Here is a 26,907-nt window from a genome sequence, read left to right as displayed (position 1 = left end):
TTGCCCAGCCCAAGAGAGCACAATTTATAATTCGGATCTTCCAACAGCCACACGCTTTCCCCACCCGAGGCATACGCATATGTCTGTGTTTACTGGTGGGGGCAGAAGGAAGGAGCTGTATGTAAGTATGAAAAGAAATAAGAGAAAAACAAAACTTAAAAAACAACAACTGACAAAGGTCATGGTCTCTCCATTTCTCTTTTAATACTGAACAGTATTCTTTGTACAGCTGTAACATGATTTCAAGAGCAGAAATAAGAAACATTACTGATAGACTTCAGGGTGTAAAAATACCACTTTGAAAGACGGCTAGTTGAGATTTTTCTTACGCAAGTATTTTTAAAAAGTTTTCAAGTTTATAGTGTCATCAGTTTGTTTAATGTCAGGATTATGATCAAAGCTATGGAAGAGGTTTTATTATGCAGGGATGGTTTACTGTAGCCTAAATTCCATGAGGCAGGAGCAGTGATTCTGAAACTACAGTGGGCAGCAGAATCCCCCGGAAGGCTTGTGAAACAGCCCACTGGCCTCACCCCCAGAGTCTGTGATTCGGCAGATCCAGGCGGGCCTGGGAACCTGCATTTCTAGCAAGCTCAGGGGCCATGCCGCCGCCGCTGGTCCCACACCACACTTGGGAGACCCAGCCTGTCGAAAGAGCAAGAATGTATCTACCTGTGGAGGGGGGTGTAAACTGGCACCAGGGCTACTGGGCTCTTCTCGTGGGGAGGAAGGGGGGTGCGCACCATCTGGAAATCACCCAGGCATTTTAAATTCGAATCCTTGATCTCACGTCTTTAGTTTGTGCCTTCTGGTTATTTAAAAATAAAACACCGTAGGTTATTTATCCTTGGAAGAAAAATACGACAATTTAGTCCTGCTGAGTGTTGCCACGTATTACACATTCGATTTTTTCATTACGCCAATTTCTGATTACAAATGAGCCAGTGAGAGCTGATCTCCACTTAACACAAAACGAATCCACAATCATTTACAGCTTGCGGTCTTTGGCCCTTTCCTGGTTTCCAGGCCACCCTCACCCAGGGCATTCTCCTGGGTCAAGTTAGGACACGCCCACATCAAGCTTACAGGTAAGTTCCAGTAACTTCTTAGTGGGAACACCTGGCTGGCCTCTCCCCACCCTGCAGACACTCTCTTTTCCTGAGGACTAGGACGTCTGCCTCTCCCAGAGCAGACTTACCCCCAGGGCTGCGATTCCTGTTCAGTAGCATGGTCCCGGCTAAAGCCCGCTCTCTGCAGAGTCCAACAAGAACAACGCTGGACATGGGGTCACCCCCGGGCTGACAGAGAGCCTGGCTCGTGTCGAGAGCTGGGGTACCGCCAGGGTGACAGAACAAGGCCCGAGAGCTTTGGTCAACAAACAATGAAGCCGGGTGGTCTTATGTCTAACACCCCCTGGAGGATCAAGTGGCTTCTGGGTTCAAGAATTCATAGCCTTAAAAAAAAAAAAAAAAAAAAAAAAAGAAGGTAAAATACACTTTCTCACTGGCTGCACTTGGCAAACCAGGTCCCTACCAAGCAGTCGGGCAGGTGACTGGGACAATGACTGCTGAAGTGCAGTTACTGTCCACACGGCCTTGGGGAGGGGCATTTCTGGACAAAGGTCACATTGGAAGGAAAACAGCACCAACACATTAGTCTACGTCAGAGGGAAACCAAGCTCTTTCTCCTTCCTCCCCACCTCCCCACCCCTGCATTGGTAAAGAGACTCTAACGTAATAAGGAGCTGTCACATGCAGGTAGATGGCAGCAACACAGCCAAGGGGCCGCTGGAACTTTCGGAGCTTCAGTGTTTGTCCAAAAGCAGACGCCCAGAAACTGGAGCGAGGGGTGAGCATGACAGGTCACTGCCGGCCTACCCTCTTGCGCCGCTGAGGTCACTGGCCGCACGCAGTGTACGAGCTCCCTGGGGCCCAGCCCAAGACGCACCCCGGCAAATGCCGCCCTGTCTGCTGGGGGAGCTGCAGTGAGTGGTCTCGTTTCTAAAACAAAAGGGCCGCGCTGGGTGGTCCACACGCTTCCGAGCGTAGGTCAGGGATGCTGGCCCCAGAAGCCAGCAGGTCTGGAGTTTCTGGAGTTTCGGCCCCACCGAGCGACCTGTGCTAAGCTGTGCGGGCTTCTGTCTCAAAGGGTCACTGCAGGGCTGCCCTCGCCTGGACGGCTGTTTCCCTCTGCTTAGAATTCTCTTGATTTTCTGGACTCAATACCAGTCGGCAGCTTCCCAGTGAGCAGGATGGCAAGTAAACACGGGGAGCCTGGTGTCCGCATTCACATCCGACGGACTGCTGCGCAAGCACATTCATGAGAGCCGGGACAGGGCAGCGGACAGAACAGAGAGTGGGTCTCCCCTCATCAGGCCAGCCTGGTGACGGGACTGCCCCTCCCTCAGAAGCAGAGGCCCCGGGGGGGGGGGGGGACGCTGCTGCACCCCCGCCAGCAGCCCAGGCCCATTCCGTGGGGCGTGGTCTTCGTGAACCAACTCGGGTCAGGCGTGACGCGGTGTGACAGAGGGTCGGAAGGTCTGAGAGCTCTTTGGTTTCACCTCTCTCTGCTCTTGATGGAGAAAGAACACGTTTTTCAAAAATGTTATTCTTCAAAAACCTGGGAGGGAAAGAGATGCCAGCGAGAGGAACACAAAGAGGGAGGTAGTGCATGCCGCGTTTTGGAACTTCTGCTTTTCAGACTGTCCCAATTTTGTTTCGCTTCCAAGTTCATCCTGCAGTACAAGGTGAAGCCAAGTGATCCGAGTCCACAGAGCTGAAAAGCAACTCCTATGTATAATTCAGTTCCTAGATCTTCAAATGCTATGAATTCTCTAGAAAGGTAATGGTCTCACTTTATAGCCAGGGAAATTACCAGAAGAAAGATCTTGGCTCTGCCACCTTCGCTTACAGAAGGTAAAACACTTAACAGAGACAGATTTCTGTTGGAGTTAGACTAGATTTCTCTTCACAGCCCTGAATCTCACGAGGTGAGAAGGAGTAGAAGTTGCCAAGTGGTTGGCTACCAGACCCATCAGTCTGTTTAACTCTGGCTAAAAGCAGAGAATAATGGGCAAGCTCCCAAGTCTCTCCCCCTTCGGCTCTGGCGTGAAGATCGTCATGTAACACACACACAGTGACTTCCAACTGCCACCCAGCAGCGGGCACACAGAGAGCACGGGGCGTTTTCAGTCCACACAAAGGCAAGATCAAAGACGAGGATGAAAACCTAAAGGTATTTCGGTTTTCCAGCTGGACCCCCCACTCTGGCTAACTCTCTCAACGGTTCATTCCCCCAATTAACCCCCCAAATCAGCTGATCAGAAAAACGTTCTTGCAATAAACGCAAGTTGAGCTGTTTCTCTTTATCCATCACATTCTGCCAGTTCCTTAGAAATGATGAGTACGTGTCGAGGTGCAGAGGTTGGAGAAAGCCCAACTGCTTCTAGGATGTGCCCCTGAGCAGCGCGGGGGGGTCACCGGTGTCCACTGCTCTCCCCCTCCTATCGGCCGGGGAACCACTTAGGTGCCCTCTGGAACCCGGCAGTGTCGGGATCACCGAGGAGGCAACATTTGTCCTCAAAAGTCAACCTAAGCCCCTGGGTTACGCTCTTGGACCGCCATGGTTTGCGGTCTGGGTGGAGGCTTTCAAATGAACACTCATCTGTAGCGATGCCCCGTAGGCCCAACAGGGTCAAGCCTAGGATCAAGCCCGCTGGGCCAGGAGTTATGCCTGGGGCAGAGCCGGCTCTGACGAAGATATTAAGAGGCTGCCTGTCAAAGAACAGTTCCTCTGAGGCGAGGAGACAGGGGCCTGCAGGGAGCACGCATGCAGTGCTTGTATTTTCAAGTAAACTTTCCTCCTCATAAATAATTCCCTCTTCGGCTTCAGGACTCTCGTCTACAATAGCCACTGTTCAGCAAATACTTGAAATTAGGTGAGGTCATCATGCCGATTCTAGATTCATCCAAACACTTAGTAATTAAGCCTTCAGATTACAAAACCTGCCGCCCCCCAGCCCCCCTCCCCTCCGACACCAGGGAAGCATCTTACTCATTCACGACCAGGCGTGTTCCCAACAAGCCCCACTGACGCATGTGACAGTTGTGTGGGGCACAGTAAATCTGGTAATAGGAGGACAACAGCATGGCTTGTAAAGAGCATAATCATACAGGCCATTAGGATGCCTACTGCCTCTTGTGATGTGGAGTGTGGATACAGTACTGAGACAAGGTCCCCATTTATGTTTAACAAAGACCTGTATATTTTAATGCAAATCTAAGGACCATCCCTGTTCTAAGTTTAGAGAAGACTATTTGAATGAGTCTCGAAACTTTGTAAAACAAATAACCTAGTACCCTATATCGGAAGCCCTTTGTAGTAATCTTTTTTTTTTTTTTGCTAATTTGAAAAAAATAACTTATTTATATATCAGAGTTGACTGTAAACGTGGATGTCAACCACCCTTTTAGTTTTATAAATCTGCTTTTAGCTTTCATCAACAGGCAGATTTACTTACCTACCATGATCCTAACCATGAGAAAATACCCTTCTTTAAAAAACCGTTACAAATATTTATTAAAAAGTGCAAGTCAAAAGTCAGCTGGGCAAGTACATCATTGCAAATCACAAAAAAGGGCGGGGGGGGGGGAGCCCAAAGCAAATAAACAAGAAAGACAAACAAGAAAAAAAATTAAAAAGAAAAAAAAAACAACCAGTGTGCCGAGGAGTGGCCCCCAACAGATGAGGAAACAAGAAGTCCAAGCTAGAGCTCTATCCGGATGTTGGCTGTGCTTTCCAAGTGCACAAAAAGATGGTGAGGACAGCCACGGCCTCCCCTGCCAGGCTCTGGGTCAGCTGCTGCTTCAACAGTGGTGACAGCATCAGGGAGGCTATAAAATATCCTACAGACACGTGTACGTTGGAGGCATTTAAAAAGTCATCAGAAGCCTGAAATTTAGCATCTCAGCAGTTTCAGCTACTAAAACTCAATTAAAGCATCCATTATTTAAATTTGGATTGGCTCAGTTATTTGAATGGATGATTAAAAAAACCAAAAAACTGAGTTGTCATCTTAGGGGGGAAAAAACCCTCAAGTTCACCTACCCATTCTTGCCATGACTCACAGGGTAAGAGAAGTCTGGTTCAGAACTAGCTTTTTTTGTCATTATGGTTTCTGAGTGTCGCTGTGCTAATGATGTACTAACCACTCCCAACCGTGACCTCCTCCTCCCCCCACCCCCGCCCCCGCCCCCGGTGCAGAGTGCCACAGGAGTGACCTAACCGTCGAGGAGGCTGGCCAGGGACCCTAACCCGTTCAAGTGTGCTGTAGCCATACAGTTAAAGGTGGTCCTAAAAATACAAGCTGCACCAGGACAGCAACGTGAATTTGGCAAGGCTCTGACCTCCAGCAACCTCACCCACCGTTCCCTCAGCTGTGCAAACTGGGTCCTGCCACCCTCTCCTCCCTTCAGTTCAAGCCACCCGTTGTTAGCATCCCCAAAGCCTAGTGCTTTCCATTATTCTCCATTAGCTATTTCTTACCACAAAATAATGTGCCTGGAAAAGCAATTTTATCCCAGCACTTATCCCTGAAAAATGGATCGGTGCGTCTTCTGTCACAAACTGCTTCTTGGGCCTTCTGTTCCCATCAGCGACCGGCTGTCAGGGGCGGCGGGGAATGAAACATGCCCGGGAGCCCGCACTCTGGACAGGGCTCATCGGGACGGGACCGCGGTGCGCCGTCGGAGCCGGGGGAAGGGTCTGGGCTGGAGAAAAGAGCTGTCCGAGATGGATGGAATGAGCAACAGCAAGCGCTAGTGGAGTCTGCGGAATTTTCTGGATTCCTCCGAGGCCGTCCTTGGGGCGTGAGGCCTGGGAGGCAAAGCAGTGGCGGGCCATCCTCAGAGCGGGCCAGGCGGGCCAGGAGCTCACGGTCGTCCACCCGGTGTTCCCCGTGGCCCTGCCAGCGCCGGGTCAGAGCAGCTGTCAGTGGTGGGGTCACGGGGAGGGGGGTCAGTGCAGGCCGCGTCTTCCAGAGAGAAGCGGGAGGGGACGGCAACGCCCGGCGCCGCTGCCCGCCTCCCTGGGTTCGAGTGCAGGAGGGGCTGCGCCGGCCGTGTCACAGAACAAGGAGGAGGACCAGCACGACCAGCAGGACCACGAAGAGGACGGCGATGGCACACCACTGGCGCCTGTCTGGAAGGCAGGACACGAGGATTAGCGCTCTCAGGACTCTACGTTCCCCAAGGTACAGTCACCTGCAACTCCCCGCAGCAGAAAGGGGCCAGAGTGTGCCGATGACGGGGGCTCGGAGGATCTGGAACCCGCCCGCGGGCCGGGTGTCTGCACCTGCACCGCATGTGCACCCACAGCTCTGCCGGTCCCTCGAACACAGGCCTGTAACCAGTACGTGCTCCGTGCTTCAAGTCTTTCATTAAAACCCGTGGCTCTCAGCTGGCTGCTGGTGGGTACCATGCCCCTGGCAAGGTGCTGGCACTGGCATTACAGATCAAAGCCCATTCGCTTTAATCCTCTGCCGAAGCCAAATCACTTCATTCAACAAGAATCCTGTTCTTTGCTCAACGGGCACTAGGGGAGGACGGAAAGAGGATAAAAGCTCCCGCTGGTCACTCCAGGAAATGAAGGGCTGAAAAAGCAAACTCTGGGGACCATAAGCACGATCACCGTTACGCCACACCCCTCCAGGAGAGATTACTGGGAAAGTAACTTACGCAGCTTACCACTGAATCCAAGTGGAAGGCCTTCTCTGAAACCTGCCCTCCCAACACTTCAGAACAAGCACCGGAAACTAAGCGGCTAGAGTCCATCTAAACGCCAAGAGCAAGGAGGCGCGGAGGAATAGAAGGGCCCACACAGATCCCAGCAGAGCCCCAGCTCCACCACAATCCCCCGCGTGCCTGGCAGGAAACACGAATACCCTCGTTCACCCTGGGCTGGGCCGGGTGTGGAGCCCAGGGTGCCGCCATTGCCAGGATGCCTCCTGAACTTGTGGAGGTAGAAAGAACAAGCAGTCTTTCTACAAAGGGCCAGACTGACAGAACAGACTTTCACTGGCCTATGAAAACGTACTTCCGCTGCTAGAGAGGAGTCCTCCATTTAAACAGAGATATGAAGGTAAACTGATTCATCAAAAGTCTACTTGAAAGCCTGCAGATTCTAGGACACCATGGCTATGGAGGATCACAGTATAAGAAGGTCTGCATCTAGGAAAATCGATTGCAAAGCTTTCCTCAAAGCAATGCTAAGTCCACAAACCAGTACTTAAATTATCTAACTGCCACGGCTGGCAAAATTTTAGAACCGGCCAAGAGACTGCCACCAAGTGACAGTAAGCAAAGTAAGTACCTTCTTGGTGGTGATCACCTTGCTCTACTTCAGACACTCTAGAAACTCACTTAGAAACTGTGATCAGGGCAAAGACCCCAAGTCTGTTGGTTCCTTGTCTGAACAGGACTAGTCCAATGGGCACGGGAGGCAGAATTGGCCTACTCAGATAATATTTTTAATCTGTTTAACTATCACTTCACTGCTCAAGAGAACTTGAGTTAATCTAGCATTCTTTCATCTATTTAAAAATGCCTATAAGAACTTCAAAACACTCATTAAAATGATTAGTTGGTATTCTTCCAGGACAAAACAGGCAAGATAATTGCTTCCTAACCATCCCTGTCCCCCCCACCCCCCAACATTCTCAACCCTAGATTCCCAATATTGAACCAGTTTTCCACTTTTTGGCTTTCCATCAGCCTCTCCCCATGCCCCTCCCACCTCCGATCACTCTCTCTTCCAGGATTGCATTAAATAGGGGTTTTCATCAAGGACAACATCCCTCATACAAGCTAGCACAACCGGGACGGGACGCTCCTTTAAAGCCATTTCCCTTTGAAGTGCTAAGCTGCTGCTAGGAAGCCTGAACCAGGTAACCTCACCCGCTGACTTCTCCCCAGAAGGGGGGCAACACTAACCACAAAGGCTTCTGCGCTCTCAAGGGAAAAGCCTAACCAGCTTTGTAAGCTCAAGACCTGCTTCAAAAAGTAGATGGGAACAAAGAGAGCTCCAATGGCAGGTGTTTCTCCCCTTCCAGTATATTTTCCTCCACTGGAGAGAAAAGATAAAAAAATTTTAGAAGGTGAGGGAAGACTCAAAAGAACCTTCTACTCAAAAGAATACACCGTCCTTCGGTCACTCATAAAGCGAGTGTGGCATCTTGGCTGATTTCTTCCACGAAGCAGCCAGCCACGGGGAAGGGCAGATGTTCTGATTCTCCGGAACCGTGTGGCTGGCATGTGAGCTCGGTTACTGCCTGATCGGACTTCAACGTGTCTTCATATACTTTAAGTATAGATTAAAAAGCAGCGAACTTGCCCAGAAGTTATGGAGAACAGAGGCAAATACAAATTGCCTTGGTGTCAACCTGAAGCCAAGAGCACCAAGCAGGAGGCCCTGAGCAATCTTTCTTTTGGGAACAGGCAAAGCTTAAAATGAAAAAACCATGGGCAAGCTGTCTAAACTGAAGGGCCTTCCAGGCTAAATTCTCCGTCTCCTGGCCCTTTTTCTTAGACAAATATAATTGAAGTCCCTACTTTGCTCCCCAAACTTTTCTTTCAGGATAAAGTAGCATAAAGCATAAGCAAGGCTCAGTGCTATTTATACACACTGAACAGCTTATCACAATGCAAGCACTTTTCTAAATTATTCATTCCCGGAATGCTGAGAAACAAAGACACAGTGCATCTTTGTTCTTTGCTCTTCCCCAAACAAAACTGGTGCTGAAGTAGCTACTTGACTTTGTGATGAATACACACACTAGAGAGGGCCTGGGGTTTACACTGGTTATGTAATACTTCACTAATTATTATTATTTTTTTTAATTAGAAGCATGAAGGTGGGAGAGAACAGAGGAATAGGGAAGAAGGCTTTGCAAACCTTTCTCTAAGTGTGTGAAAGATTAACTAAGCTGGTGCCTGCTTCAGGCAATGAAAAGCTGCTGGAGGCATAAAGGTATTTGTCCCTGGAGAGAAAGAAGGAACTAAGTCTGGCTACGAGCTTCCCTCTGTTGTGGATAAAAAACCAAAACAGGTCCTTTGCCCTGCAGGGCCATATTCTGCCTGACTTCCTATTTTTTAAAAAAGAAACAAACATTAAGTAAGTACTAATACGTGGGAGACACTTTAAACACTTGTACATTAATTACTATTATTTAATTTAACTTCCACAATGCTCTGAAGAAGCAGGCAACAACCTATTTTTTACAGGTAAGAAGCTGAGCCCCAGACAACTGTTCTTTAACTTGACTATGAGTTAAACTGCTGGAAAGGAAATATAGATCTGTATTAGCCTTAGCGCAGAAGGCTGAATGAACCATTAGACCCCGTAACACATACCTGATGAGAGGAAACCCACAGAAGAATGAGGCAAGAAATGGGAAGCTCCAGCGGGGGTGCTAGTGCTCTGCTTCAACAACATTTACATCACCTCAAGGAGTACCTCAGTTCCTCCCTTGACCAAGCCACCCCCTGCCGACTAAAGAAGAAAGGAGATACTGGATGTTCTTCGGCTTTAAAATACAGTATTTCTAATGTACTACGGGAGGTGGGTTGCTGCCATCAACAAATAGAGTCCCTGGAACATATCTTCCTACATAGTGACCAATTTGAAAACTGTTAAAATTTCACCCCACTCTGGCGCAAATCTGCTAGAATATTTCACTTACGACTTTAAGTGAAAACAATTTATTTTTTATTTAAAAAGATTTTTTTTAAGTTTATTTATTTTGAGAAAGAAAGAGAGAGAGAGACCGTACGCAGTGAGAGTGGGGGAGGGGCAGAGAGTGCGAGAGAGAATCACAAGCCGGATCCCCGCTGTCAGCACGGAGCCCAATGCAGGGCTCGATCTCACAAACTAGAAGATCAATGAGATCATGACCTGAGCCAAAATTAAGAGTCAGATGCTTAAATGACGGAACCACCCAGGTGCCCCTGAAAGAAATTTAAATTAGATCTGTAAGGCCATCTGATTCTGAAATGGTAGGAGTTTTTCAATAAAAGAAAGTCCAGGGAAAACAATAACTGGCTTCTTCATTACTGTTCCCTATTTGGGCAAGGAAATAAGAAAGTGAAATAAAAAAGGATTTTGTAATTGCAATGAGAGTTGCTCCACTAGGAGAAAAGCCACCCACCACACCAGCCTTGTGCGGTGGGGGGACACAAAGACCACTTCTCCGGTGAAGGCCACAAGTGGCAGACGAGGCCTGTGCCTACCGGTCTTCCTTCTCTGACAAGAAAGCAGGCCCAAAAATGTACGACAGGAGAGAGATCTGAAGGGGCACACCTGTGAGAACGCTATAGACCATGTTTCTAGAATGAAGTAGGAATTCTTAAGCTTTAAATGCCATACATACCACTGGTCATGTGAGATACTTTTGCAAGTTTCTTCATCACATTGTCCAGCCGGGACTGAGTGCTCTCCAACTCATGGGAGAAATCATCCAACATACTGGAAACAGAAGCAGACACAGAGGGGTGGCTGGTAAGCACAAAGTCTTGGCAACACGCTGTCCATGAAATTAAATCATGGTAAGGTATGATCTTACCCCACGCCTCAGTGTTAGCAAACCTAAAACAGGTAATGTGGGGGTTTGATCAATCTATTATCCAAACTCCTTAGCACAAGACATGTTTTTTTTATTTCAGAATTTTAGGAATTTAAAAAAGCAATGAATTACATATGCTGGATATTAGCCAGCACTCGCAAGCAGGGTCTGGGGCAGACCCCATAATCAAGCATGTTAATGTTTCTGCAGAGGTAACTAACAGAAATCATAGCTGCAGTGAGTTCAGGTTAGGTTTCCTGTAATATGGGCTTGCTGAAAACTTAAAAAAAATTTTTTTAGAGCTTTGTAGATTTTAGAAGTGTAGACCAGGCAGTGTGGAGCTGACTGATAGAAGAACAGAAACTCAGTGGCAACGCAGTGCTCTAGAAAGAGGCTGTGTGAGGTCAGACAACCAGGCTTTGCCACTTGCTTCCCCTGCTACCTTGACAAGGCACCCCACAACTCTTTGGCACAGTTTTGACATCTGTAAAATGAGGTAGCTTCCCTGCCGGGGGTCTCGTGCGCACCAGGTCATAACACAAAGCACTTCGTGGCGACAGGAGCCAAACATACTTTAATAATCATTGCCTGTAATGCACTCTGTGCTTTGTCATAACGCCGGGAGGCCCTGGGACTGCCATTCCTGACGGTGTGTGCTCCTCACCTACACCCGCAGAGAAGCCAGTGTTTTCCCACGGGGAGAAGCGGCTCCAGGAAGCTAACACTATTTTGCTGTCCAAGGTGCAGCTGGGAAAGAAAACACCAAAATACTCTCATCCCAACAATGTTTATTTCATAAATCACCAAACATTCCAGACTTTTCAACTCTGGGCTAACGTGATCATCTCAAATATAGAATGCAACATACCAATTAGTCTTATTAAGACCAGAGGTCTTATTAGTAAGGCTCTAGTACTCTGACAGCATCAATGGTGGCTAGAAAGTCCTGGGCTTGGTCTGTGCCCACATGAAGCAGCCGACAACCCTTCAGGATTCAGGGCAACCGACTCCTCATTAAGTCAATTAGGAAATACAGTCCATGTTGACAACTAAATAAGCAAGTCTTTGTCCCTTACCTGAATTTTCACATTAAGACATTATTAGCTCATCTTAGATCCTGGTAGCATCTTAGCCCTGCAGCTGCAGACCTATCCAGGCAGGGCCAAACGCCGAAAACACAAGAGCCACCTTTGTATGCCGGGCATGACTTTTCCGACTGAGGACAAAAAGGCCAGTCACCCAGCCTCCGGCCCAAGGACACCCACTAACTAGGTTTCCAGCCCCGATCTATCTCCTCGGCGCTGTCCAAAAGAAACAGGCTGTGAATCCGTACGCTATTTTGTATTTCTGGTAGCCACACATTTAAAACAAAAAGGAAGAAATTAATTTTCATAATCTGCTTTATTTGGCTCCATATAGCCAAAACATTATTGTTTCAACATGTAATCAATATTTAAAAAATCATGCACAAGCTACTTTGTGGGTTTTGTTTTTTTTTTTTTTCATAGTAAGTCTTCAAAGTCTGGTGCATTTACATTTTGGCCACATCTCAGTTCAGACTGACCACATGTTACGTGGCCAATGGCACAGCTGCCAGTGGCTACACGTCCTGGGGAACACAGGTCAGAGTCCAAGACCCACGTGTTCTCCTTTGAATTTACTTATTATTTTTACCAAAATGACACATACTTTATTATTTTTAAATATTTTTTTTAAAAAATATTTATTTTTGAGAGAGAGAGACAGAGACAGAGTGCAAGCAGGGGAGGGGTGGAGAGAGAGAGGGAGACATAGAATCCGAAGCAGGTTCCGGGCTCTGAGCTGTCAGCACAGAGCCCAATGCCAGGCTCGAACCCATGAACTGTGAGATCATGACCTGAGCCGAACCCTGGGTCGGACCCTTAACCAATTGAACCACCCAGGTGCCTCGACACACACTTTAAAGAGCTAAATAGCACGTTAAGAGTTTTCATTAAAAAAAAAAACAACAAAAAAAAAACAAAAAAAAACAAAAAAAACACAGCTGTTTCCCGCCCCCAGGACAACTGCTCCAGCCCCTCCCACTCTTCTCTCGGGCTTTCTCCACTTTTTGAAGTAAATGCTTGCACCAGAATCCTGTCCTGCTGACTCTGCACTAGAAGGGCTAGGGCTTTGCTCTGCTCCCATTTCCTTCCCCATCTCTGCATCCACCCCACACCTCCTCCTCCTTCCTTCCAACATGATTTTGTCACGGTGTGAGGAGATCGCCCTTCGGGGCTCACTCTGTCTAGAGCGAGCAAATGCTCTTCCCAGCTGGTGGCTCGTGGCCACCAGCTTGCTCCTTGGCTCTCCCCACGGCTGGCCGAGGGTTCAGCTTTCTCTGGTCAGTAGAGTCGGTAACCATCCAGGATCTGAATGTTATGCTGATCGTTGTTACTTCATGCTCTATGTCCCCATAGGTTTTATGCGTCTAAAAATAAAAATCCCTCTGCCTGCACTCTAGTGGGCTTTAGGGAGGGAGCGGAGATAAAAGGTGTATTTGGTGTGTTCAAAGTCACCATCTTTAACTGGAAGTCTACCAGGCTTCTCTGTCATCTACCGAAGCCCAAGGAGTTCAGGCAATTAGTCCTTTCCCGTCCCCCAACTGGCATTTTAGGGGAAGAATGCACTTTAGACGGAAATTAAACACGCATGCCTAGATTCCTGCTCTTGTAGCTTCCCACCTAGTCTCCCTGCCTTCAGTCTTGCTCCACTGTGGTTGGTCATCTAAACCGCAGCTAGACATGGCGCCTGGTGGCTCAGCTGGTTAAGCATCCGACTTCAGCTCAGGTCATGATCATCCCACAGTTCATGGGTTTGAGCCCTGTGTCGGGTTCCGTGCTGATGGCTCAGAGCCTGGAGCCTGCTTCAGATTCTGTGTCTCCCTTTCTCTCTGCCCCTCCCCTGATTGTGCTTTGTCTCTCTCTCTCTCTCTCTCAAAAATAAACGTTAAAAAAATTTTTTTATGCCATGGCTAGGTGGGCCTGCCTGAAATGTAAACCTGACCATGGTGTCATTCCCAACACAACCTTCATGGTTTCCCATCACCCTCAGAAGAGAAAGTCCTAACCCCATAACAGGGCTTCTAAGGCCTCCCTGTCTTGACTTCTGCACCCCTCCCCACTCCCATGCTCTATACACAGTAAACCTTTCTGCCCCATGCACTTCCTCACTCTCTGTCTCGGTCGGCCCTCCCCTCACCCCCAACCCTTCACTGGGACACCTTCTCCTCACCCTTCAGGTTCCAGTTAAACACATCTTCTCAGGGACCTGGGCTAAGTCAGGTCTGCAGCTTGCGCTAGGTGAGGGCTCCCAGGTCCCATGTCCTTCCTCCTTCCTTCTCTGTCACCTCTTAATGACTTACACCATTTGTAGAACGTCCGTTCTACACAGTAAATGGTAAACTCTCTGACGGCAAAGACGGTCCGTTCTGATCGCTCCCCTATCAATACCCAGGACCTCCAGCAGAGCAGGTGCCATTCTGAATTTATGAAGAATGAATGTATAATGCTGAACTTAAGAGTGCAACTGGAGAGGTTCTGAAACATCCTAGTGGATGGTCTTACTTTTTCAGAAAAAAAAATTGTGAAATGAACGGGTTTTAGAAGGATGCTTTTGGGGCCATGCTTCCAAGCACAAAAGGAGATTGTCCCGAGGGAAAAACAAAGAAACCCAATTGTTTTTTCTTGTTTGCTCTGTGTTTACTTTTTACTTTTGAGGGAAGATTTTTTTATTAATTGAGGTTAAATTTATAGACTTTTTTTCATAAAGTTAAAGTTTAAGATGCAGAGCAAGAAGTTTTATTCGATGGAGCAGGAGAGTCATGGGGTGATAAAGTGAAGCCAGCTCATGTCCTATCCTCTTCGGGACCCAAATCCCCAGGGAGGTTACAAAAGCCAGATCTGTCTCATGCTCCCATTCATCATAACACTCCAAGAATCTGCTCAGAGGAGACTGGATCTGTTTTTGCAAGGTGTAAAACTAACATGAGAATAACTCTGCCTAAACTCTGCTGAAAATTTTATCTGATAAATTTGCTTCTTTGGGGGAGGTCAGTCTGCAAGACAGAATGAAGACAGAGCTGTAAGTAAAACAGCTTTTGGTTTCACTGGCCATGTAACTGTCAGGCTTTTCAGGGGTCTCTGAACACGGCTCTGCCCCTCAGTTTCCCTGCAGTAAGAGGGGCATGTCAATACTCACACTGCCTGTTCCTCCAGCTCCCCTCCGATGCGCTGGGACATGTTCTTCAGCACCCCGATGCTGCCAGAGACCAGCTCCAACTGCTCATCCTGCTGCTCCACAATCAGCTGGTGCCAGAGAAACGGGAAATAAGCAATGAGAATCCATCTTACCTGGCTCCAGTCCCGGTACTCTAGCAGCTGCTCGCGTCTTTGCCAACTGGGGACAATTCTCATTCAGAAGCAAAGCCCAGAAATCCAAGGACCAGACCATCGCCTCTGAGAACACGCTCAGCTCAAAAGGCTGGGTTGTCAGGCTACTGATACCTCCTGCTGATCCAACGTGTGAACAGTCAGCAAACCTTGAAACCACCAAGGGGGACTGATGCCGTGTGGCTCGAGTCCATTGAGGGAAAAGGCCAGGGCCAAAAGCACCTGTGCAGTAACCACTGAGCCAGGGGGGATTTGGGAAGAGGAAGCCCACACCAGGGTCAAGGTCTCAATCCACAACAGGCTGCCACAGCCTAACTACGAGAGAGAGCCCGGCAAACCTCTGAATGTGGGAAAACTGTGCACACCGAGTCCTTTCCTTCCTGCTCAAGGACAAACCAGAGGCGGCCCTGTGGCAGTGAGCTGTCTCAAGGACAACCACTGAGTGATAAATAATTACTGTTAATTGTGCTGTACCTTCCTCATTTTTTGTATATAAAAAAGTCTACTTGATTAATAGCAATTTAAGTAGACAACTGGTTAAACAGACATGCTAATGGAAAGAGAACACACAGTCCTACATGTATACATACAACTTCGCATTTAAGAACCAGTTTCAATGCATAGAAAACCCTCAAATCCCCAGATACATTGTTCTCAGCTTCCTTTTTAAAATACAACTACATATCAAAAGCAACAATGTGAATATAACCAACCTCGCTTTCTTTCTGCTGTATAACCTCCACCAAAGCAATTATTTTTACATATAATGGATTTTCAATGAAACAAGGACTCAATTTTTCTGAAAGTGCCTTTGTTGAAATGAACAAAAAACGGAGTATAGAAGTGGAGGCGGGGAAAGAGGTTGCTAGTTTTTTGTGTTTTGTTTTTTTCAATCAATGGCCTTGTCTGTCAGTTGTGGATGTCTGGTCTGCTTTTCCTGAGAGAGCTAATCAAGCTTGGATCTCTTGACAAGGTCGTGCTCCGAAGGAGGTTCACGGCACAGGCGGACGCAGGCCGCCGCAAGACAAGTCCCCGCTCCCCCCCCCCCCCACCTGCTGGCAGCGGGACAGAGGGAGGGCCTGGCTCCCACCGCAGCCTACGGGCCCTCGGGTACCTGCTGCTGGGCCTGCTGCTCCTCGATGAAATGGGAGTTGGCTAACTGGAGCTCGCGGTCGAGGCGCACATACTTCTCCGTCGTTCCGGCACTCCAGTTCTGACCACCACTGTCCCCTAGCAGTGCCTATGAGAGCAGGACGGGGCAGCCAGGTTGTGGGGGGCGGGAAACAAGCCATTACTATCTGCATAAATGCTCCACAGCAAGGACATAAAGAGTTCTCATACTGCTCACGGTGCATTTTCCACCGGATCAGCCTTTTGTGTGGTGGTGGAGGTTGGTGCCTGCGTGGCACAATTTCAGGAATGCTGGGAAGGGCACCCGCTGGCTCCAAGCTTTCCCAATGGGACTCAAAAATGGCCTTTGGTCCCATTAAAATGCAAATAAATGTCAACTTCAAACCAACAAGTGCCCATCTGTACACACTACATAATGTAAAAGCACTTGGTCTCTGTAGGTCAGCTCTTCCTGCCCTGGGAAGTTCACCAGAGACTCACAGGTTCTGGTGTAATCCCACAGATCTAGAATCCTTTTTATTCAAGTGTGAGCCAGGGAAGTTTCTGGGGTTTTGTTTTGGAAGGAGGTGGGAGAGCGCCCTAGTATGATAAGAAGCTAAGTCACAGCCTCTCAGACACAGAAGCCCCAAGAACCACCAATGTCTCTTCAGTTTAACCCATACATAAATCCCAGTGCTTTTCCAGTTGAACGAAAGGGCTACAGGCTTCCCAGATAGGACCTGGGGGTTGCTTCACAGGCGGACATGGCCACGAATGAGTGCCTGATCCTGATAACCCAGGCGAGTGCTGGGCCTGAAGTTAGAGCTCTTCACCAGGGTCAGGTTTCCCAATATGAATTCAAGGAAGTTTGTAGCCAGAACAGGATAAGTCTGGAAAAAGGATAAGTCTCCCTTATATGAAAAGGCCTGTCAGGAATGGGAAAGCTCATTCTCGGCTTTGGGCTCGGACTGGGAGCCCCACAAGCCTGTCTGACTAGTTGGTCAAAGTTACTGCTCACACCAGTCCTGCATAAAGAGCCAGAAGATGCTGCTGACTAAGATTCTTTCTCCTTGTGCGGTTGCCAGATCTTCTTACCGGGTACTTTTTATCTCCGGAACTGTTAAAAGCCTAACTGATTACTTGCTTCTCTGTCTGAAAAGCCCTTTACTAGCCCCTTGGGACTGACGTGGCCCACTTCACCTGATGCTCAGAGCTGAATTCGGTCAAAGGGCCACACTTTGGGTACTGGGCTTGGCAAAGCTCGGAAGACAGACCTTAAGTGCTGAGGTGATTATGAGAAGGGGACCAGGGCACAGGAGAGCCTCCGGCAGTCTTTGGCAACCTGGCTTCTGGAGGAAGCAGACCCGAGGCCTTTTGAAGATGGCCCTGCCCTGCCCTGATTGTAGGGTTGTCAAGTTGAAGAGATCCTGCTCCTTCTGAGCTGAAGACTCTAAGAATCTCTAAGGAGGGCAGTGGGGCCTAGTGACAATTTTTTCAAGGTCAGAATAAGGCTATATATAGTGCATCATTAGGCTACCGACAGAGAACTGGGGGCTCCACCAGCCTGGTGTGCTCCTGGGGACACAATCAGGGCTATTTTTCTAGCACATCCATGGTCTACACTCAGGTGGACATATGTCACACCGTTAACAGTCGTCTATGCTTTACTGTGAAGCAGCTTAGATTTCACCAGTCTGACTTCCAGGACTGTGTTTTAATGGGAAAGGAGACGGCAAGGGCCCAGGGCACTGGAGGACCAGCCTGTGTGCAGGTGCCAGAGCCAGAGGTCCCAGCTCAGCCAGGGTTGCACAGCACCTGATCTGGCAGGAAGCAGTGAGGCCTGCCTGCCTGAGTGCGTACAGAAAACCAGCCCTGCGATTCTTTGACAATTTGTGACCCTATGACGTTTCACGCAACACTGAAAACAAAATTCCAGTCCACACTTGGAAAGGCAATGTGTAACTACACAGTTTGTGTATGTCAGCTCAACTTCTACTATCTGGGGAATAAAACAATTCAAGTTCAGGGTAATGGAGGCCAAGAGTTCCCGATCTCACTGTCACAACTACCTTAGGTCACTCAGCTCCTGTGAGCTGAAGTGGAGACAAAAAGGGAACTTCAAAACTAGCCAGCTATGGCCAGACCCTCGGCTTCTCCCAAGAGCTAGTGCCAGATGGACCAGGTCAGTCACTGGCTTTTCCTCGCTGCACTGTTAAGAGGAAGGGAGGTAGACAGGAAGAAAATAAAACACAACAATGACTTGAAAAATGAAATGCGAGAAAGGAAACAGGAAAATTAAGTTAGGTGATATCTGGAGAGCCCCCTCCCTTTCTTTGAGCTCTTACAATACTTGTTTTCAAAATTAAGTGGGTCAACAAACACGTGCAGGTATAAAGTAAGGACTTACTGATACCAGTTAGTTAAAAATGATGAGCTGATTCTGGAGTTAACAGTCTACTAAATGGACTGACTACTGGTAACTTTATGGAGTCTGAACGGAACTGAAGTTAAATCTAAATTTAAATTTTAGGTGACTGGTGTGTGTGTGTGTGTGTGTGTGTGTGTGTGTGTGTGTGTGTGTTAAGTATTTATTTGGGGGGGGGGGCGGGGAGATGAGGCAGAAGGAGAGGGAGAGAGAATCCCAAGAGAATCTCTGTGCTGACAGTGCAGAGACGTGGGGCTCAATCTCACAAATTGTGAGATCATGACGAGCCAAAATCCAGGGTCTGACGCTTAACCGACTGAGCCACCCAGGTGCCCCTGTTGTACATTTTTTAAAACTATTTTATTTTATTTTATCAGTCAGAAAGAAATGTCTACACAAAGCATCTAACTTTAAAAAGATACTTAAAATCCAAGGACTGGTCTCTTGTAGCTTTTATTTTTGATATGTCATTATCTGTGCTTTGGTTTCTGAAATGAGATTTCATGATGTATCTGTAATAACTAATAGAAACTAGACCTCATGTCAAAAAAATATTTAAGGGGCACTTGGGTGGCTCAGTTGGTTACATGTCCGACTTTGGCTCAGGTCATGATGTCACGATTCGTGAGTTTGAGCCCCATGTCGGGCTCTGTGCTGACAGCTCAGAGTTTGGAGCCTGCTTCGGATTCTATGTCTCCCTCTCTCTCCACCCCTCCCCCACTCACACTCTGTCTCTCTCAAAAATAAATAAAAATTTTTAAAAATAATAAAAATACTTAAAATGACGAAGGACTTAAATTCACACGTTACATTAATTTAACACACATTAAGTTTCCTCCAGTGTCTTTACATAAAATTTTACTCATTCGATGTCTACTAAGTTCTATGGGCAATGTAACAGCAGCCAGAGATTTAAAAACAGCCTGTGACACAAACTGTTCCTCACTTTCAAGGAGCATGGGGTCCAGCAGAGAAAAAGACAGGAAACGGAGCAATTACAGCACTTAACAGAGCCTCGCACACGGAGCACGCGCGACACGTCCAGAAGAAATGCCGTGTGGTGGGGGCTACAAGGGTAAGCAGAGGGAGCTATGGGAGCCCAGATGAGAGAGCCAGAGGGTGTGAGGGAGCGGAGGGGCAGCTGACCAGACTTTCTCACACCTGCCGACCTCACTCCAGGCTCAGCGTGTACATGTCCTCTGCTTAAACACACAATACGCAGACATTAGCATTTTTTAATTAAAAATATCTAACCATGCTATTTTCTTTGACTGATGTTGTGTATTCAGATGTTTACTCACCTGTCTGTTTTTTCGTTCAGCTAATGCCTGCACAGAGGAAGGTGACATGTGATCCTTCATGTCCTAATGAGGTAAGGAGAAGACCAGAAAACAAACGAATACCCTCAGATTAAACAAAATCATGGTTAATATTTTACATGCTAGCAAAATACACATACATTATTATGAAATTTTTAAAACAAAAAGACAGCATTCTTTAAAGTCTCAAAATTAAAGGAAATAAAATAGTGGGACTGGCATTCCTTTAAAAGGGCATAACCTGGATACTAAATTTAAAGAGGAAGACAGAGGAAGGGAGCTGGGATTTCCTGAGTACCAACCACGGGTCAGAAACACCACCGAACACTTACATTTATCACTGAATTTTCATAACAACTCTATGAAGCTGGTATTATTTCTGCTTTACAGGTGAGGAGTTTGAGATCTACAAAGGCTGAGAAACTCTCTTAAGGTCACACAGTCAGTAAACGGCAATCCTGGGACACAAACTCAAGAACCTGTGCTCAAGGACCGGGATCTTCAAACAGAATACATGTGAAAAATCATGCACTTTAGGATAAAGTATATCTATCATTAAACACCAGAGAATACTTCCTAGTATTCTATCTTATTTTATTTCTGGGTTGGATTCATGTGAAGTATAGACTATTCTAATCCAAGAGTGAATTTCCAGAGCAGTATCAAAAATAATTTTGTAAAGGGATGCTTGGGTGGCTCAGTCAGGTAAGTGTCCGACTTCAGCTCAGGTCATGATCTCACTGCTCGTGGGTTTGGGCCTGGCGTCAGGGTCTGTGCTGACAGCTTAGAGCCTGGAGCCTGCTTTGGATTCTGTGTGCCCTCTCTCTCTGCCCCTCCCCTGCTCAAGCTCTGTCTCTCTCTCAAAAATAAACATTAAAAAAATAATTTTGCATGGAAAGAAAAATGAATGGACCCATTACTTACTCTGAAGTAAAACACCTGATTAAATATGAGCCATTTTCCTTATCATATTTAACCACAACCCAATATCCTTTAAAATTATTTGAATTGAGTACGATTGCTGTAATACAATTTTTCTTTAAAAAAAATAAATGCTGCCAAAATAACTTCATAACTTTCTGTTGGCAAGTAGCTATTTTATAGATGCAAATGTTGAGGTATTAGGCACTCAGAAACTTTTTCCAAGACGCACGACAAGTGAACAGCAGATGAGACAGTGCCACAGTTTTCCTAATTCCTATGGGCAGTCTGAATAATAACCACCTTGCTTCAACTTTCCCAGCACCCATTTTTACGCTCACCAAATGCTCACTAAAGCCTAATACGTGCCCACGTACAGCAGTGAGCAATACAGGCTGGGTCCCTGCCCACATGGAGCCGACACTATGGTGGAGAAAAGGCAAACAGTAATCCCACAGATAAGTCAACAAAGTGGTTGCTGTGTTGGGAAGGAGGGGAATAAACAGGGCTGGAACTGAGTGGGTGATGAATGCCACTCTAGAGGCATAGGATAGGGGTGACAATGGAATCGAGACCTGAAGGGCAAGAATGAGTCAACCACAGAAAGAACTAAAGGCCGGGAAATCTGGGCAAAGGGAACAGCAAATACAAAAGCCTGGAGGTGGGAAACAGCTCAGTGCCTTTGGCTCTTGAGAAAGCAGGCCAGGGTGGTCCAAGGAGCCAGCTGCGTGTTTGGGGCTAGGGGACAGAAGAGAAGGTTGGCCAAACGTGCAGGCCCCTCAGGCTGCTTAGATTTTATTCTGAGGCAGGGGCTGGCAAACTTTGTTTGTAAAGGAGTAAATATTAAATATTCAGCCCATCATACACTGGTGTGTGTGTGTGTATGTGTGTGTCTGTGTGTGTGTCTGTGTGTGCACGCGCATGTTTTCTAACTATACTTTAAAAAATGTAGAACTGTTCTTAGATCTCATGGGTCATAGATGCAGGCCCCTGTGCAAAGGCAAATGAGAAGCATTAAAGTATTTAAAGCATGGCCATGGAGTATTCTGGTTCATGTTTTAGAAGATCACTTTGGGTATTCTGTAGAAAAAAAATGTTATTAATCCAGCAGAGCAAAGGTAAAGAGATCATTTTACTATAACCTGTCACTATGTCCCTCCCAGTGCTGCCCATCTACGGGTGCATCCAAAAGGAGCAAACCCCCTCTGTTGGGGGCCTTCAACAAGAGGATATGTGAGCCCTTGGAAATGACACTGGGTAGGTAGCACATCCGAGGGGTGTTCTGTCTAGGGTCCAGTTGACCCAGAAATTCTAGAATTCTCTACCTATTTCGGTGTTCACAAACCTCAAAAATACAAATTAAAAAAATTTAAAAAATGGCCACCCATAGAAACTGAGAAAAATATACTTAGTTAAAAAAAAAAAAAAAGCACTCACCATGAACATACAGATATTGGCTTATTTAAAACAAAGGGAATTCAGTGGTATAAGCCATGTTTCTTAAATGTGTGAGATTTACCTGAGTGAGTCACCTGGGGTGGTGTTAAATGTTCACTGGTGGGATAATATATGCTTTAAAAATGCACTTAATACATTTTACAATAGTTAAAAAAAAAAACAGTGAACATTACTTGCATAAAGAAATAATGAAAATATCAACATGTATCCAAACATGTATGGAAAAAATAACTGAAGTTCAATTAAACCTTGAACTTTATCTGTAGAACGTGTTTTTGCTGTTAGAAGTCAGGACAGCGTGGGGCGCCTGGGCGGCTTAGTTGGTTAAGTATCCAACCTCAGCTGGGGTCGTGATCTCACAGTTTGTGAGTTTGAGCCCCCCGTCAGGCTCTGTGCTGACACCTCAGAGCCTGGAGCCTGCTTCCGATTCTGTGTCTCCCTCTCTCTCTGCCCCCTCCCCTGCTCGTGCTCTGTCTCTCAAAAATAAACATTAAAAAAATGAAAAGAAAAAAAAAAGAAGTCAGCACAGTGAACAGGGAAGTAAAGACCGTAAAGGCACACAAGGAGGCTTCTAGGGGTGCTGGGAATGCTCTGGAATGCTTCCATGGCTGTCACCAGTTTACAAACTCTTCAAGCTGTGTACCTGGGATACATGCACTTTTCTCTATTTTTGTACTTCAATAAAAATGTAAAAAAAACAAAAACAAAAAGAACTGCTGCTCTGGAACAATGGCTGGAAAGCAAACTGGACTAACTGAAAAAACTTGACATTTTGTAACAGGAGCCTTGATATTTGTGTCAAATATTCACGGCCTTGACTTAGCAATTCCACTATTAGGATTTATTTTAAGAAAACAATATAAAAGGGGCGCCTGGCTGGCTCAGTCAGTAGAGCATGCAACTCTTGATCTCAGGGTTGTGAGTTAGAGCCCCATGGTGGGTGTGGGGATTACTTAAAAATAAAATCTTAAAAAAAGAACAGTATAAAACATATACCAGAAAAAAAGCAAAGATGTACACTGCAGTGCTATTTATAATAGGAAAGAAAAATAGAAAAAAGCAGCATGTCCCAAGAAGAGAATAGTAACTTAGAGTAAACTCAGACGAATGTGCCATTTCTTTTAAGAGTCTATTTCAGGGGTGCCTGGGTGGCTCAGTTGGTTGAGTGTCCAACTTCAGCTCGCGTCATGATCTTATGGTTTGTGAGTTCGAGCCCCATGTTGGGCTCTGTGCTGACAGCTTGCTCAGAGCCTAGAGCCTGCTCGGGATTCTGTCTCCCTTTCTCTCTGCCCCTCCCCCATTCACACTTTGTCTCTGTCTCTCTCAAAAATAAACAAACATTTAAAAAAAAAATTTTTTTTAAAGAGTCTATTTCAATGTCATATAATGACTAGAGGAAATATGTAAAACTGTTAATAGTGATTATTTCCAGGGAGTGGAATGACAGAATGGAGGGGCATTTTTTACCTTTCTCATCCAGCAAAATTATTTGCATTTTAAAAATAGCAAGTATGAATTGCTTTTAATTTAAAAAATTAAAATACAAAATGCTTATGATGGCTTAACACTATGATCACAATTGTAAAAATACAACTATCATACACTGAGAAGAAAATCAGCATGAGAAAATATAGCAAAGGTTGTGTTCATTATTTGGAGCTTAGATTTCTTTTTTCTATTTTTTCCTCTTATAAACTTTTCTAATTTTCCTTCATGAACATGCATTACTTTAATGAAATACGTATTTAAAAGCTCCAGGTTTTGAAAGTGTCTGCTTACTAAAATATATGTGGAGGGGCCGTTAGCCGTGATGGCGAGTGACTCTTCCAATGGCTGTGCAGCGTGTGTCCTGTGTGGCCACGACAGCAGGTAAAACAGCCAGGCTTTCACTTCTAGTCGCCATTTGTTTCTACGTCCGTTAAAAGTTATCAGCCACCAGCCTCCTTATTAGGATTTGGAATTTTAAGCTAAGTCACTGAACACTGTTAAGCATTCTGTAACAACCTATCAGGCAAAAAGGTAATCAGTCATCTTCTTTCTAACACATGAAGTTTAGAACCAGCAGTCCAGAAGCAGCTAATACCAATACAATTTGGTTCGTCTGTCAAAAAAAAACAAAAAAACAAAAACAAAAACACCCACAATACAATAAATGTCCTAGTTACTTATGCTCCTGTTCCCATTTCATGGTGTCTTCCAAACTGAGTGAATGGGACACCATACATCCCAGTACTCAGCACTCAGAGGTCACACATCCCAACGTCATCTCTGTCCACATTGTACACCTCCCCCTTTTTGGTTAACCATGTCTATCTTGACTTACAATGAAATGGAAACAATTCTTGGGTTGGAACAAGTTGGATTTTTTTTCGCAAGGGGTACAGTTCTCATCATCTTTGAAAGTTAGAGAGAATGTCTGTGAGGACCATTTAATTGATAAAGAAAACATAGAGCCAGAGAGGCTAAATCACTTGCCATGATGAAAATTTATTAAGGTCACAAATGAGCCTAGAACTCAGTTCATTCCCTGTGCCTCTGCCATATACTTCAAAACCTTCTGCTACTAAGTTAAGACAAAGTCACTTCTGGAACATATTTCCACAACACAAAGATTTCACATGCAAGATCTCCGATGTGTAGGTGACCCCACAAATGTAAAAATGATTACTTCAAAAATATCAAAGGCTATTTACACACACAAAAAAATATTTTTGCTCTCTTCAATAAAAACTGCCAGCAAAACTTAGTAAAAACTACATAAACTTCAAAGACACTTGGGAAAACACACAAACAAGACTCTTGAAACCAGGGATGCTTCTTTTTCTTTTTTATTTTTTTTATTTTTTTTTTTTAACGTTTATTTATTTTTGAGACAGAGAGAGACAGAGCATGAACAGGGGAGGGTCAGAGAGAGGGAGACACAGAATCTGAAACAGGCTCCAGGCTCTGAGCTGTCAGCACAGAGCCCGACGCGGGGCTCGAACTCACAGACTTCATGACCTGAGCCAAAGTGGGACGCTTAACCGACTGAGCCAGCCAGGCGCCCCTAAACCAGGGATGCTTCTAAAAGCAAAGCCAATGGACATGAATTGCAAGGAAAAATGAGGGAAAGATGTAATTCCTCAGACAGAACAACCACACACACAAATGTACAATGTGTTACCAACTCTCCTGCCTAAGAAGGAGAAAGCTGTGGATCAAAATGTACTCCTTTTGAAGCAAAGAAACAAAAACGTACTGATAACAGGTTAACAGAGGACTTTATGTAAGCTTGTGATATACACATCCCAAACCTGAGCTTGGTCGTAGGTTTCTTTTCCCAAATCTCCTAACTCTCTGATCCTACTCTACCTCCTCCAACTAGAACCCGGAGATCTCAGTATATAAATACTGCTTAACTAGAGACTCAGTAGGGTAAGTGTCTCTTACTTAATCTCAGCTCAGGTCATGATCTCATGGTTCATGGGATGGAACCCTGTGTCAGCAAGAAGCCTGGTTGGGATTCTCTCTCTCCCTCTCTCTCTCTGCCCCTCCCTTGCATGCACTCGCTTTCTCTCTCTCTCAAAATAAATAAATAAACATAAAAAAAAAAACCCCTGCAAATACTGCTTAGCCAAATGCAATATTTTTTTAATTAAAAAATTTTTTTTACATTTATTTATTTTTGATAGACAGAGAGACACAGAGCACAAGTTGGGGAGGGGCAGAAAGAGAAGGAGACACAGAATCCGAAGCAGGCTCCACGCTCTGAGCCGTCAGCACAAAGCCTGACATGGGGCTCGAGCTCACAAACTGCGAGATCATGACCCGAGCTGAAGTTAGATGCTTAACCGACTGAGCCACCCAGGCGCCCCCCAAATGCAATAATATTCAATCAACACACGGTGCTTTAAGAAAAAAAATTCAAGTAAGCCTCATTACTATGTCCTTCTCTTCTGAAGGATTTCAATTAGAATTTATTAAAATGAGATCAACAAAAGCTCAATTAGGTACTGTTAACCTACAACTAGCAAACAGTAACAGCTTTCCAAAAAGGAGTCACAATTAAAACAAGAATGACTAAAAACTCTACAATACTCAGTTGGATGATACAGTGGAGTATGATTTAGACCTCAACCCTAGAAGGGCTGCAGCATTATGAAGTGTGGACTTGATTTTAAACAGTTCTATCAAAGAATACACTTTAAAAAGCTTTTCAAAATGAATGTCAGTTTCTACTTCCAGTTATACCAATTAACTTAACTTTCAATATACTTACCTCTGAATTTCAATTTGCAAAACTTACAAGTAGTACTATTTTGCAGAAAGAACAAATATAATGATTAAGGTCAGGGATATATGCTTCACTGCAAGGCACCATTTAAATACTAACATCAGGGGCGCCTGGGTGGCTCAGTCGGTTAAGCGGCCGACTTCGGCTCAGGTCATGATCTCGCGGTCTGTGAGTTCGAGCCCCGCGTCGGGCTCTGTGCTCACAGCTCGGAGCCTGGAGCCTGTTTCGGATTCTGTGTCTCCCTCTCTCTGACCCTCCCCCATTCATGCTCTGTCTCTCTGTCTCAAAAATAAATGTTAAAAAAAAAAAAATTAAAAAAAAAATAAATACTAACATCTACAGAAGTGTCTTTCAGAAAATCTATTACAAAAAATAGA

General features: G+C 45.9%; 1 protein-coding gene across 1 annotated transcript in view; it reads right to left on the bottom strand.

Annotated features, from left to right (window-relative positions):
- Positions 1-182: 182 nt before the first annotated feature.
- The window catches only part of STX6 (syntaxin 6), a 51,592-nt gene continuing 24,867 nt past the window's right edge, over positions 183-26,907 (bottom strand). The window contains exons 4-8 of the mRNA XM_007096198.2: positions 19,861-19,923; positions 16,139-16,264; positions 14,834-14,940; positions 10,424-10,518; positions 183-6,198 (exon numbers count right to left, since the gene is read on the bottom strand). Coding sequence (XP_007096260.1) covers positions 6,122-6,198; positions 10,424-10,518; positions 14,834-14,940; positions 16,139-16,264; positions 19,861-19,923 — 468 coding nt within the window. The 3' untranslated portion in view covers positions 183-6,121. The remainder of the gene's footprint in view (positions 6,199-10,423; positions 10,519-14,833; positions 14,941-16,138; positions 16,265-19,860; positions 19,924-26,907) is intronic.

This window comes from Panthera tigris, chromosome F3 (assembly GCF_018350195.1).
Source record: "Panthera tigris isolate Pti1 chromosome F3, P.tigris_Pti1_mat1.1, whole genome shotgun sequence".
In the NCBI taxonomy this organism is placed as follows: Eukaryota; Metazoa; Chordata; class Mammalia; order Carnivora; family Felidae; genus Panthera; species Panthera tigris.
This window is presented reverse-complemented; position numbering and strand designations above follow the sequence as displayed.